General features: G+C 42.0%; 1 protein-coding gene across 1 annotated transcript; it reads left to right on the top strand.

The window, feature by feature from the left end:
- Positions 1–1,139: 1,139 nt before the first annotated feature.
- On the top strand, positions 1,140–14,797 carry LOC138593792 (protein FAM171A2). The gene is made up of 8 exons (XM_069664878.1): positions 1,140–1,467; positions 6,269–6,496; positions 8,275–8,367; positions 8,831–8,989; positions 9,781–9,960; positions 10,060–10,173; positions 10,839–10,965; positions 11,139–14,797. Exons 1-8 carry the CDS (start codon positions 1,371–1,373, stop codon positions 12,619–12,621), a joined length of 2,481 nt encoding a protein of 826 aa, XP_069520979.1. The 5' UTR covers positions 1,140–1,370; the 3' UTR covers positions 12,622–14,797.
- The last annotated feature ends 54 nt before the right edge of the window (positions 14,798–14,851 follow it).

Genomic DNA, 14,851 nt, shown 5'->3' on the forward strand with positions numbered 1-14,851 from the left:
CCATCACCACCACAAAAAGCATCTGTGGATTTACGAAATACTTCGGCTGTCAGTAAAAACGGCTGTAGCACCGACTTGAGTTGAATGCTTTATGTTTACGGTAAAGCAAATTGATCTATGTTAATATGGAAACAGTCAAGACACCACTCCCGCTAGTTAGCAGCAGCCGACCAGTTTTAGCTAATGTTAGCTCAAGTTAAACAGCACGTAACAGAAGTAGCCTTCGAGGCTAACTTACAGTGTTAATGCAGCTCGTTCGTCTGTCCTCTTCTTCACTGTCCTCACAATCCTCCTGATTTTCCTCCATGTTTGGTATCAAGATGTGCTCAAACACGTTAGCATCCTCATCGGTAGAATTAGCAGTCGGTGACCGTTGGGACCAACCACAACAGTATCGGTCCATAATGAGCTTTAGCACAAACTTATTGTAATTAACCGATACGAATCGTCACATGTAGTCACTCCAAGACGAGAAACTGTTAAAGTAGCAGATCTTTATGTTGTCCCACATATTTGATCAGACTTTTAAAGACCCAAACGTAACTAGCAATACCCACAAGCCGAAAGTTCAACGGTCATCATCAATGGCGTCACTGGAACGTCATTACGTAAATAAATATTATGAATACATTTAATTTTTTTTATAGAAATATAACTAAAAGCCAGATAGATGTCTCTATGTGTGTGTATTCAAGTTTTATTTACATAGATATTTTCTTTTTCAACATAGAATAACGTTGAAGTGGGGGCTTATGGGAGGCCTCAGCCAACCAATCAAACGGCACATTAACGGCCTCACTGAAACGTCATCGCGTAAATTAAAAATATTATTGTTATTATTATTATTATTGTTGTTGTTATTATTTCTATAGATAAATGGAAGCCAGGTCGATTTATCCATGTATATATATGTATTTATTTTTTTATTATTTATATATGTTACATTTTTTATTCCATAACTATTTTTATAACATTTTTACGGGGGCTTAAGGCACTGCTTCCGCTGACGTTGTTTAAATGTATGCAGCATTTGTGCTTTTACTCTTATTTCTCCACTGTTAACTGTTGTGCAGCACCATTATAACACGGGAAAGTCCTGTTGTGAATCACACTTGGCAGCTCTGATTTGTGCAGGAGAGCACCGGAGTTGCTGTTCCTCTGCAGCTCAGCAGAGGGAAACGTTGGACCCTTCTCCTCTCCAACCTCAGACAATAAAAACAAGGCGAAGCCCGCACACACACACACGGCAGCATCTCCATTCACAGCCTGGCATCCGAGCTATGTCTGAGGACTGAAGAGCTCACACACGGCGGGCAGAAATATGGATACATGGCCGACATGGAGCTGGGACTAGAGATGTAGCTGCAAGGATGCCAGCCGACTTCGTCTCTCGCTTGCTCCTCTTCGCCTCGATCTGCGCGGTTTGGGAGGCGCTGGCCAAATCTCTTCCAGATCAGGGAGCAGTTGGTAAGCTCGCCATACGGGGGATGCAGCACAATGAGGAGATGGGAGTGGTTGCATTTTTATGGCTTTTGTCGAACATTACCGTCGATCCTTGCAGCGCTGCGCTTTGATATCATGCCTGCTGAAAGGAGATGGGTTTCAGGGGATGCTTTGTTGTTAAATCAGCTCCTTTATGTTACTTTGATGGTGTAGATTCCTTCATATATATCACAGCTTGGGCCTCGCTGGTGTTTTATGCCTGATTTTACCCAGATACAGTGCATTTTTGTGGTGTTTGAATCTGATCTCTGAGCAGATTGTGCAGCTAGGCCTTAAATATAGTCTGCTGTAATACCAGGCCTAAGTTGCTGTAACCAAGGCCTCTATATCAGTTAAATAACACTGACAGTGAGACCAGGACAGCCTGGGGACTGAATATCTGTCAGTCACTCCAACCAGCTCACACATGTGTGCGCTGTAAAGACAAAGAACAGTAAGAATCATGATAAATATCGATGCAGCAGCAGCCTCAAACACACCTCTGTTTATATTGTGGTTGCATGTTTGAAGGACATTATGTAATTACAGTGCATTATTCATGCTTCAAGCTATTTTGAGCTGCATGGATGCTCACAGACAGAGCTGGATTGTAACTGAGTACATTTACTCAAGTACTTGTACTGCAGCACATGTACGTATTGTATACAAACATATCGGAGGAATGTTGTACTTTCACTCAGCTGAATTAACCTGAAAGCTAGTTATTTAAAATAAAATCATAACAAAAATAGAATTATAGATTAAACTACAAATACCAGGGCGAAAGAGACCATTCTGCAGAAAAACTGCAGTACTTTTACTTCTGATACTTCTTCATTTGTAAAACCTACTTACGCTGGTAACAGAGTATTTTTACATTGTAGTATTTATATTTCTGGTAATGTTTATTGTCTACATTTATGTTGCAGCTAAAATGACTTTACAGATAACAATTTTAAATGTCATTAAATAAATTATAATGCATTAAAGATTAAACGAACAAAGGGTATCATAAGTAGTTAAAATGTTACTTTTGCTATAATGAATAATACAATAACAAAGATTATATAACAGACAAAAGGAGCCAATCTGCGTAACGAGTGCAGCTGATTTTAGCAGAAGACAACATATGCAAAGCTTTTTAAATGTTATGTTAAAGTTTAAACTACAAACTGTAAATGATGTGCAGCTGCTACAAAAATGACATATACTGCTTACACTCTCTGAAAGCATCACAACAGTGCAAGTCCAAGAGTACTTTTACATTTCATACTTTTAGTGCATTTTGCAGCTAATAATTTCCCCATATTAAGATCCAGACATTTCTACATCATGTTCTTGTTACTGTTCCTAACACGTCCTCCATGGCTGCCTGCAGAGAAGTTATTGTAGCGACTAAACTGCAATTTTTCTATTGGTTAGAACCTCATTTAGATTTAATTGTAATGGATTTTTGCTCCCTGGCGGCTGCCTGACAGATTAAAATGTCAATTAACTGATACCTCGGGTGTGTTTTGGAACAGCTCAGCACTTCTCCTGACCTGCAATCATTTGCAAGGTGTTGTTGAAGCAATTAAAGGATTAAGAAATGTGCACGGTCGCTGTATTTGGAGCCCATTGTGTTTTATAGATGAAACAATTACCCATAATTTTATACTCAGACAGAAAATCTGTTTCTGATAATTCAAGTACATTTTCTGACCAGTAAGGCTAAAAAGACATTCAGCTGTTCAGAGGGGAATACTTGCTTATTTTTGATAATAGAACACAATTTTTTTAAACTGAACAATTAATCAATTAATTAAAAAAACAGTCTGCAGAATATTTCCTAATGAAAATCATTGTTTGCTGCAGCCCATTTGTTCCTTTAAAGCTTAAAGTGATGTTGATTATATTCAAAGAAAAGGGCGAAACCTTGAATATAAACGGTTAAATTCTCACAAAATATCCGGATTCTGCCTCTGACTTTGATAACTACAGTTGAAACTTGAGGGCTTATCTGGGCCCAAAGAAGGAGACGAGGGTTTCCACTCCACTGAATCTCAGCTGTACTGGAGCCTTTGGAGTGGTTGAAAATTCCCAGACCCTCGATGTGACACTGTGACTCTCAGTGTTCCCGTCAATGCAGCCACAGTGTTTCAGTGTGGAGCACAAATGGAGGAAATCCTCCCCGCACACACAGGAGCCTTTATTGAGCAATTATGGCCATGGCTTACAGCAATTACACACACAGACAATAGAAATGGACACACAAACTTCTATACATGCTGGGTATTATCTGCATGCAGTCATTAGTTTGTCCCTGGAGGCCTGGGGGGGGGGGGTTTAGAGGACGACAGCTCGTGGTGCGACAGGGAGCCGAGCCGAGAAGCAACAACAAGCCGGCTTTTGGAGAGTCAGCGTGTATCCATGGAAACCTCCCCGAGCGTGACCCACATCCACAACGATCAAGAGGCAAAGAAGAGAAACAAAATGTACCGGGGGCTGAAAAACATGGAGGATGAAGGGCAGACGTAGCCACACGATGGATTTGTGATGGGAGTGTCTGTGGTGACTGCAAACCTCATCATCATCATCATATTAATCCACTGATGCTGAGAACGATTAGTCTGCAGCAGATCTGGGAACAAGGAGTCATTGATGTTATAAAAACAACAGGAAGTTAGTCATTGTAGTTTGTCCCGTTGCTTTGGTTCGTTTATGCTCAGAAGTCGCAGCATCTTCTTTGACACAAAGATCATGGAGACGATCAATGCAAGTGTGCACCAATCAGATGATTCTGTCCCAAAACAGATACTTATACCTGGGTATCTGCTGATACAGAATACCAACCCAATAGCAGCGTTTTTTATCTTGTATGGAAGAGCCACCGATCATTCTTTCATGTAGAGTAGATAATACGACCTTTTTTTATAGAGCAATTTTCGAAAAACGCACGTGACAAAGTGCTTTACTAAGGCTGCAAAATTTAACAAACAGGTGACAAAATTATCAGGTTAAAAACGAATAAAGACACTAAAACAGTGAGGGCAGAAAATATAAAAGAAAAACACTTTTAAGAGAAAAATGAAAGATGAAACTTCTGCAGATAACAGGCTTGACTTAAAACATGTATCTTCTTACTTAATTATACAAAATGTATAAAGTAAATGCATAGATATATTAAGTTACTTGGCATGATGCTTCCACACGTGCTTCATTAATTTGGTTGTGTATATTTTGCATCCACACCTGTATTCATTTGCTTTGCAGAGATTGTGAGTAGCATTAGAATTTGTCGGCCTTGCAAGCGTGACATACCTCTAGACAGCTGACACTTCAGCTCCATCCAGCACCCGCCTTCCTCCTTCTAGCAAGATGGCCGCCCAGCACACGGCAGCTGATACATAACAAAGTAGAGACACACAGACATAAATATAGAATTGAATTAAATAGATTGGCCCAGGATCAAACCCACTGCTATGATACCCAATCCGGTTTTGAGTCAGTAAGAGATCGTGTTTCAGTATGGGATTGATGCATCCCTGAAATGTCCCACTGGTGCTATTTGCACCAAAATATGCACTCATTCATAACTCAGTCAAATATGAACACAAATATATCATACATGTGTGTTTAGATTCAGTGTGACTTGCACGTTCTAGTGATATAGTTACTTCTGATGACTTATCCATAATCCACATAGAAATCATTGAATAAATAGGCTCCTTATAGCTTCAGAACTTGCTTTAGAAATGTCACTTTTTCATTTTTCCTTCACTTTACAAGTTGTTCAGTGATAGTTGTCTGTATGTGTATCACTACATCACAAAGAGGAACTGCTAAGAGATTATTCGGCATCCTTTAAAGGTGCCAAAAATGTCAAATATGTTGTAGCCCTTAGCTTAAACTTGAAGACTGTTACAGTATTTAAATCCTGTTTGTGCAGAAGATCACCCAGTTATGCAGTTCTAGTGCAGACATCTCAGATTTCTACAGTTTTGATCACGTGAACTGCCCGTGTCACCCCCTCAAGCCTCCTTCTGCACCCTATCACACACCTTCATCTTCTGTGTGACGCATCTGGACTGGACTCGTACCCTCAGTGGCCACTCTCATCTTCATCCATCTGTTTGGTTCATAAAACACACATACAGATGAAGAGTCAGTCAAAATCAGTTCAATAAATGAGTGGCATCTCAAAGAGAGTGTGTGTCTGATGCACATTACATGTTCTTACCGGACAACCTGTGGAGATTGCACATCCATTTAACCACCTCAGTTTTCAAAAGCCCCAAAATTATAGTAACTGTAGTCTCAAAACGTAGAGCGTATAATCCCCCAAATTAAAGAAGCTTCAAAGTAATTTTATGAGCTATAAAAAATATCAGAAATATTTACTTTTATATGTGTCACTATTTGCCTTTTTTTGTATGAAACCTTTGGACTTACGGGCTGCCAAAGTGTCCGACATCACAAACCTGTGGTCTACACGGTGTCTTTGAGCTGCTGGTGTTTCATGCCAACAGTTCCTCTCTGTGAAGGTCATTTTAGACAAGATCATTACGCTGCTGCATAATGATTATGTCCTTGCATTGGAGAGAAGGGTGACTACATCAATTGAGCCATTTGCAAGTATAATACTACTACAGCATTATCCCCCTACTGTATATAAGACTAGAACATGACACCAGTATTTGGTCTTCAAAATGCCCATCATAGTTAGGTCTGCTGTGATAAACTGAACCGGTTTGTCAGCTTTGAGCAAAATCACTGGACTGACCACTCTCTCCGTCTGCTCTTCCAGAGGTGCAAATAAAAGTCCAGGTGTTCGACAACAGCGACCTGTCTCCGTTGGCGGACGCTCAGGTGGAAGTCCATGGGAATCAGACCGTCTTGGCGTCCAACAGGGCGGGCCGCGATGGCGTCCTAAGAGTGAGCTTCCTGTACCGCACAGGAACATGGGTCATCATCACAGCCTCCAAACAAGACTACGTCACCAACTCTGTGCCCTGGCACTCCAGCCGCATCCCCCGTAAGTCACACAGAGAGAAATCGAGTTTATTAAGCATGAAGAGCACTTTCACCGTCTCTTGTTTTTCCTTCTGATGTCTCAATCCAGCGGGAAAATCTCTCATCTCTTTCTCTGGCTCTGCAGCTGTCACACAGGGTTTCTGATGGTCTTTAAAATGTTCCTAGATCACTTCAAAAGACTTTATCAAACATTTTCTGTTGTCTGCTGAAGGCCGTGATGTCAGTTTTTTTTTAATTATTATTTAAGGCTGTCAGTGAAAGTTATACCTCTATAAACTGAAAGTGTTATTGTTGTGACAGTGTATTTTTCAGCTACTTTAACCTTTTCTGGAGCTTCTGTCACCTTCATCAGACCTGCAGTAAACACTGTCACCACTGTTTATTAACTCATTCGCTGTTTTCTGCTTCTTATTCAGGTCCAGGTCTTCTGTATTGCTTTATTATGAAAGCGGGAAAATACAACTAGTTATATAAAGCTTGGTAGTAATTGAAAAGAAAAAAAACACTCAACAGTTTGACGTCGTGTCCCTTTTTTAAAATCATAACCTGTTAACCCAGACAACTTGGCTTTACTTAAAAAAATAAGGCAATTGATTAATAGTTTGACTAATGGATATAAAACTGATTTATGTGATTGAAATCGAATTACATAGTTCAGTAAAATATTAACCAAGGTACCTAATTTACAATCTCGGATCCCATTGGCTACAGTCTGACGACGATAGCCTCTGGGACAATGGTGAACATGTTTAGCCAGCGGTTAGCCATAGCCATCCTTTTCCGCGTGCTGCATTGTCACAGAAAGGATTGACTTTAATTAACGGGTCTTACCTTTGCCGAAATTCCAACATCGTGATGCAGATTAGTGAAAAGTCAAAGTGAAGCTTTGTCAGCTCTGTCCTCGGGCGGAGAAGAAAAGTACTTTTAAAATGCTCGTTTGTTGAACGGAGGTCGGATCCATCATTTCCAATGCATTCGAGGAAGTCGGGAAATTTGAACTCTGCACGGCTTTCGTGACACAGCGTCAAGGGAATTTATCTCAAGTTAAATTTTGGATGTAGAACAGATTGTTAGCTGAACTTGCTGCAGATGTCTGTTTATGGAGATTAATAAGAAGCTAAATCGTTGTCAGATGACGCTGATGGGAGCCGGGATGTTATTCAACACACATTTCTTTCCGCCTGCTTTTGCTCTCCACAGGGACTGTTTTTCCTGCGTACACCAAAGCCTGTTGATACGTGATTGGTTAATATTACTCGCGTACTACAAACGGAAACCAGGACAGCCATCCCTAAAATCCATGTCTCTGCCGAAATGTAGAATCTGTAAAGAGAGATTACCTTAACATTAACTTAAAACCCAGTCCAACACAAAACATCCTCATTTTCCAGTTTAATCATGCTCTTTAGCATTCAGTTCACAGACAGATACCTCGCTAATAAAGATGGATTCAGAATAGTTTACAGAATAATATGGATGAAGGAGAGTGAAAATGCTGTAGGAGGGATAAAGTGGGATTTAATGCTTTGGTAGACAGGGATTGGGATGTGTTTGAGGAGGTGTTATTGTTCCCTAGTTACAAAACTCTTTTGAATTTAAGTTGAGAAAACTCGAAATGTGTCTTGTTAAAAATACTTTGTCTGGTATGATGGAGAAGAAGGTATTAAACATTTTATGTGGTATTAAAAAGCCTTAAATTTGACTTAAATCCTGCAGATGTCGTGTCTCTATTATTGTTGTTACACCAGTTTAATCTTATTGTCTCTTCCTTTTTTTCAGTGTATGCATCAGTCAGCCTGTACCTCCTGGTTCAGAGGCCAGGAACTCTTATTCTGTACGATGACGTCCTGCAGGTGCTGTCTGGGTCACCAGGTAAACAAAACAACCTGAATATTTGATGCTCAGTCATGCAGGCCCACTTATCCTATATCTCAAATTTATGAAGGAACTGAGTCACAATTTATCATCCAACTGTTAAACATAAGAAGCACAGCCGACAAGTTAACAATATTTGGACCTTTTGGGTGACGATAATCCTATTTTTGGCGCTCGGGAAAGTCAGTTTGACCTTTAGACAATTCCGCCATCACATCGTAAATTAATCTGTCTCCAGCAGAGAGCGAGGACAGATTCACACTCATCTCCTCCACGCCACGTCTATTCAGGCTGTCATAGATTTCACTGCCTAACATTTAGGTGACCCTGTGTTTTTGTTGCAGCTGCGTACTTATTGTATTGTTATTTATTGTAGTTTTACCTCCTCATAGATGCAAGCATGTTAACAGCTTTTAGGAGATATAGGACATGATGCACGAGTGTGATATTTCCTTTGCAGGAGCTCGTAACCAGCCGCTGGTGCAGCTCCAGAGAAAATCCCTTCAGCTGCCTGCGAACTCAAACTACACGGCGCTGTCCGCCTCGCTGACCACAGCCAGGACTCAATATGAGATCGGGGGTTTCCCGTTCCTCTTGGGCCAAGAGACCAACAGCTCAGGTGAGTCTGTCTCAGAAATCAATGTCAAAAATGATCGAGTATTCTTTTATGTTCTTTTATTGGCACATCTGCTTTTGTTCCCGGTTTGGCTCCTCGGTTCTACTTAATGATTCAGTGGTATTTTAGACTAGAGTAAGCTTCCAAGTATGTGTCAACAAGTTAGAGAGGTGCTTTCCTGTTTCAACAATGTCCTCATGCACAAAGCAACTCAGCAGAAAAGACCGACACCTCTTTTAACAACAAATACTGAACATTAAAACCTTCATGGGATTTTTTTTAGGGCCGTTGTTTTAAGCTGGTTCAGTTATATTCAGGTGGACCTAATGAGATGTATACCTGCAGTAATTTAAGCAACATATCCATGTTTTAAAGGCTGCAAATGCAGGTGTCTTTGTCTTAATTTAATACATTTTTGTTCGGTCGTTTTGTGTTGTTTTTTTGTGATAGCTTTTAAATGAAAGTTTGAGGGATTCTTGCTGAAACTGTCTCATGAAAAATAGTTAAATTCAACTGATATATTGTCATGTGACTTATTTCTTTCGCCCTAAAATCGATTGCTGTTTGCACTAAACTTATATTAAGTCATTACGGCCAGTTAACCCTTATACAAACTAATGAAGCATGAGTGCCAGAAATACTCCATTTAATGCTCTCTGTTAAGTAAAACAATGACTATTCAATATACAGTATAATTAAAGAGTCAACAAGGGATCCTGTTTATCATTTGGTTTTTCATCACAGATGTGTTAAAGAAGCGCTAACGCTAACTATAAGTGACTTCTTTTGTTCAGGTGCAGAAACGGGGTGGACTGACTTGACAGCGTTGGCCGTCGTCAGCGTTCAGCTCTTTGACAAAGATGGCGGTGCGATCCAGGTCTCTGATCCGATCCACATCTCCGTGCCGCTGCCGTCAGACACCCGTAACAGGATGGCTACAAGTGTTCCTGCTTGGCTGTATCAGCCTAAGACGGGTCAGTGAAACAGACACATAAATCACATGTGCTATTGCAGCTGTGTATTCTGTGTCCCTGTTTTAACAGATGTAATGACTGTAATAAACATTTGTGCAGGCCTGTGGGTCAGGAACGGGACGGGCTACATCAAAAAGGACGGCCAGCAGTTTGTCTGGAACGTGGTGGTTCCTCAGATGGGATACTGGTTAGCTGCCTTCCCTACATCTTCAGGTACCGTAACTCATCTCTGCCTCCGCTCTGCTGCTTGAGCTGTTTTTCATCGTCAGTGTTGCTGCTGTGCCAGCAGATGTTCCTGCACCATATGTCTCCTGAGAGAAAATATGAAATTCTCTCTTTGGTGCTGAAAGCCAGGTGTTGTTGCAGCATATGGGAATTGCTACATTGAAAGATTTAAGTGCTTTGCCCATAAAGTTGTTGTGATAGAAGCATCACATATCTGCCATTTTCCCCTTCGGAAGACGTGAAGTTGTATAACTCAAGAAACATAAATATGTTAGAAGGATAAGGCTGGTGAAACATGTTTTTATTAGTATGAGACTTTATATTTATGACTTGGCTCATACCTGTTTTTATCATCTCAACCACTTCTTCTCTGTGTGCATTTCTGACTGAGTAATGTCCTCTCAAAAGGTCGTGAAAACGGGCTTCAATGGCTGCACCTGATTAATGTATGTCCACTTAAGGTGCTTGTTTTTGCCACTGACAGGCTCAGATTGTTTTCCAAACTAACAAGAATTGTTTGTTTGTTTTTTCTTGGTGTTTTTGGCTTTTTAACAGGACTTGTTGACAATGACAAAAGCATAGAATATTACCAGTCCAAAGATGTGTTTTTAAATTGATTCTTAGACGTCTTTCTGTCATGAATTGTCTTGCAGGATTGGGTCTTTCTCATCCAGGCTTGAGGGACATCACCACCTACCACACCCTGTTCCTGCTCTCCATCCTGGGCTCGCTGGCCCTCCTGGTCCTCATCCTGCTCTGTGTGCTGCTCTACTACTGCAGGTGTGGGGAGCGTAGGCGCAGGTCTCGGTTTTAGGTTTCTTAAGATTTGGAACAATGATTGGCTTGGATAGTTGCTTATAAATGATTGTTAATGTAGGTTTAATTTAAGGCTCTTATTAGGTTAGACTTCCGGGTGTTTAATTTCTGACCTTTAGTGTCTGTTTACCTTTCAGGCGGAAGTGTTTGAAACCTCGTCGACAGCAAGGGAAACCCCACTCGGCCAATATAAATGGTGCAAAGAGAGATCAGGGTACATCCACTTCCCGTCTGAATCTGATTTGTGGAGGTCATGTTGAGTCTGCCGCCTCCAATGACAAATCTGAAATGTCTCCATCTCGAGACTACCAGAGCTCAAAGGAGGACTTAACCAAGCACGTTCCAGCTCACATGCTGCGACACGCAAAGGGAAAAAATAATTCAGGTGCCCAACGGGGTGAAAGCTTTGCCATGAAGGTCACACGTGCCACAGAAACCAACAACCTGGACAACCCTTTGCTGCATGAAGACTACAACCGGAGCTACAGCCCCATGGAGGGTAAAGAGTCTGAATACCACCGACACCACAACGCCAACGACAATCGAGGATACTCCTCTGATCCCCCGTCCCCACCTCGATTCCAAGGATATGTGCCAAGCCAATCAGACAAACCTCCTGAATATTCAGCTTCAGCTGCAGACAGCCTTGCAAGACCCACATCTCTCAACACCCAGCCGGGTCAGATCATCTTCTGCAGCTCCATCGACCAGATGAAGGAGAACATGTACCGGAGCATGGTGCCAACCCTGGTCATCCCGGCCCACTATATGCGCCTGCCCTCTGAGTTTTCTGGTAAAGATGGCAAGGACCAAAAAGATCAAGACAAAGATGGAGCCCAGATGGGAGGCCAGCAGCATAATCACCACCACTCCCAGAAACAAGGCCAACAGCAGCAACAGCAAGGCGGATCCCAAGGTGATGACTCCGAGGAGCCGAGCTGGGCGTCTGACTCCTCCGGTGGACCCGTGACCATCCCTGTGCTCTTCAACGACTCCACCATGGCTCAGATGAACGGGGAACTGCAGGCTCTGACTGAGAAGAAGCTGCTGGAGCTGGGTGTTAAGCAGCACCCCAGGGCGTGGTTCATCTCCCTGGATGGACGTGCCAATGCTCATGTTCGCCACTCCTACATAGATGCGAATGATCTCAGTGTCGGAGGTGGATTCTTAGGTGGTCCAAGTAGCGCTGGCCGAGACATCAACCTTGAACCACCTCTGGAGTCCCAAGAACGCAAGTTAGGAGTCAACCGGAAGGGGAAAGACGAGCGGTGGGGGACCGGAGGACGGAAGGGCCACGGTGTTAGCAGCAGTGGAGGGAAGACATACTCCAAGCTGGCCTACCCGGACCACAGCGACCCCAGCAGCAGCGAGGGACGCCCGGTCTCACCTGAAGAGAACTCCCTCACCCCTCTCCTTGACGAAGGTCCATCCTCCAGAGGATCCACCATCCCCCGGAGAGGACGCAGCCGTGTGAACAGCAGCCGCAGCAGCAACAGCGAGAACCACCGCGACTCCATGACCAGTCCTGAGGATGATCCCGACGACAAAGAGGAGAACAAGAAGAGCCCCTGGCAGAAGATCGAAGACCGGCCTCTCATGGTCTTCCACCCCAGGAAGTGAGCTGTTTGAACTTAAAACACTGGAACTTTAAACGATCTTTTCAAGAAGGGAATCTGAGTTTTCACCGAGAGATCTCACAACAAGCACAACCTTGCTTCACTGGTCCATTTTCAGGTTGTCCTGACCTTTGTGTTTCTGGTGAGGTGCTTTGCACTTTCTGATTACCCTCGTATGCTCACTGTCAGTGACTCCCACTGGTGTCCACTGAGAAGATCTATCGTGTACCGAAACCTATCCAGTTTATTGTGAATTGTGTCACCCATCACATCACTTAACCATCGTCTGAGCCATTGCATCTTCTGACTGTGGAAATAGCCATTTTATAGAGCAAGATATAAGATTAAAGCACTTACTAATACTTTGATGATTGATTGATACTTATCAAGTGTTTGAAAGTAGATTTTTTATGGGATTGATGGGTATTTAGGTGAATTAGATTTCCTTCCCTGGACTCCCAAGGCTCGTATTGATGGTAGAAGACATGTTTCCTTAACTACTCCCGTTCCCTGAACTGTAGAAACTAGAATAAGTTTTCTTTAAAGGAAACGCCGTCCCAGAGCTTGAATATTTAGGGAACCTATCGGTTGTACTGATTTTTTCTCCCCTGTGAATGGATAATGCAATCTATTAGATCCAACGTGCGACTTGCATTTTGCTCCTTCAGGGATGTACTTGATTTCCTCTTCCTCCTGTACTGTGTTCGTGTGTTCAAATGACTTATTCAGATTTGAAATGTTGAGCATCATCTTCGCGTGTTTCTCTCATCCTTTCTGTCTTGATTGATCTACACTTCTGCCAAAATGTTGCATATCTGCCTTTCTCCCGTTGTTGAGGCAAAGACTTCTTTGTTGTGTAAATAGATTCCCAAACATTTGAAAGACCATTTGGTATTGGAAGATTGCATGCATACACTATGAATGTATGAAACAAACAGAAGGCACCAAAAGCCCCCACAGTTCTTCGGGCTCCTGCGTAGACAACCCCTAATCGCCAAGACACGTTTGTACCATCACTTTACTTGAAGACTTGCTTATTTAATATCCGACTGAGATCTACAGGGGTTGTTTGTAGGCAGGGCCGGTACCACTTCTCTCCTGTAAGTGCCTTCTTTCACATAGGATCGAGTGATAGGCATGCAGGTCCCTTTTTAAAATGCAGTAAGTCGTCACCTAAACGAATCCGTCGAATCGGCGAGCACTAATAAGCACACTGCATTGTGGTAACAACAACAACACACGTCACTCTGGGGAGCATGCCTGCCAAAACATACAACTTTTCTTGCGGCTTTTACGTCCTTGAATATCTTAATTTCTTGTATCTATCCTCTTTTTCACCAAACTTGTAAATGGTATGATGAACTATATGAGATTTTATGTGTATAACGATGTGCATGTAACTTGTAGAATAGGGTGTTTTTAATGAAACCTTTTTTGAACTGAATCCAGGATGTTTGGCATAAAAAATGTGATGCACTGACGCATTGAATTGTGTTGCCAAAAGAACTCGGTTAGACGAAGATACACTGACTTTTCCCTTAATCCAGTTCTAACTAATTCACTTCCGGTCGTAAATGTTTACAACAATAACATACTGACCAACACGCGCCCCGCTGTTTCTAGCATCACCACTGCCTACGACACATCAACAACTGTGAATTGATTATGTCATCAAGCGGATTCGTCAAAATAAAACTCTTGTTTTAAAGCGTGAAAACTTAAAGGCTGTAAAAAAGCTGATTGTTGGTCCTTTTCACCCATTTGCTTGCTGTTCATACGCCTGTGTAGCCTACAGTCAAACTGAAAATGTGATGTGATTCACAGACGAGTCCTACTGAACTGTCGTGTCCACTGCTGTAAATGTACATTTATTTGGACCAGATATGGAATTATTATGAGTTGTGCAATTGTGGCTTTCCTTGCTTGTTGTTTTGTTTGTTTCTTTAAGAGAAGACAATCTGTTTTCTCAGTAGATTTTGTGAACCTGTGTTTGAACAGAAAGCATTCAGCTGATTTACACGAGAACTGAATACTTCAGTGAGGATGAGGAGGATTGAGCTGTAGGCCTTCATCCTGTGCAGTGAGTCATCGGCTTCATACACCTGGTCAGTTGTTTGTAAACTGTAAATTGATTCTTTCTGTACATGAGACAAAAAAGAAATAAATTTGTTCCCACAGTCGGTCAGAGTTTGTGATTTTATTTTGAAATTTCAGAACAGACTGAAAACATTTTT

Source organism: Semicossyphus pulcher, unplaced genomic scaffold (assembly GCF_022749685.1).
Source record: "Semicossyphus pulcher isolate SPU_LCO1_2020_fin unplaced genomic scaffold, fSemPul1.0.p SCAF_16, whole genome shotgun sequence".
Taxonomy (NCBI): domain Eukaryota; kingdom Metazoa; phylum Chordata; class Actinopteri; order Labriformes; family Labridae; genus Semicossyphus; species Semicossyphus pulcher.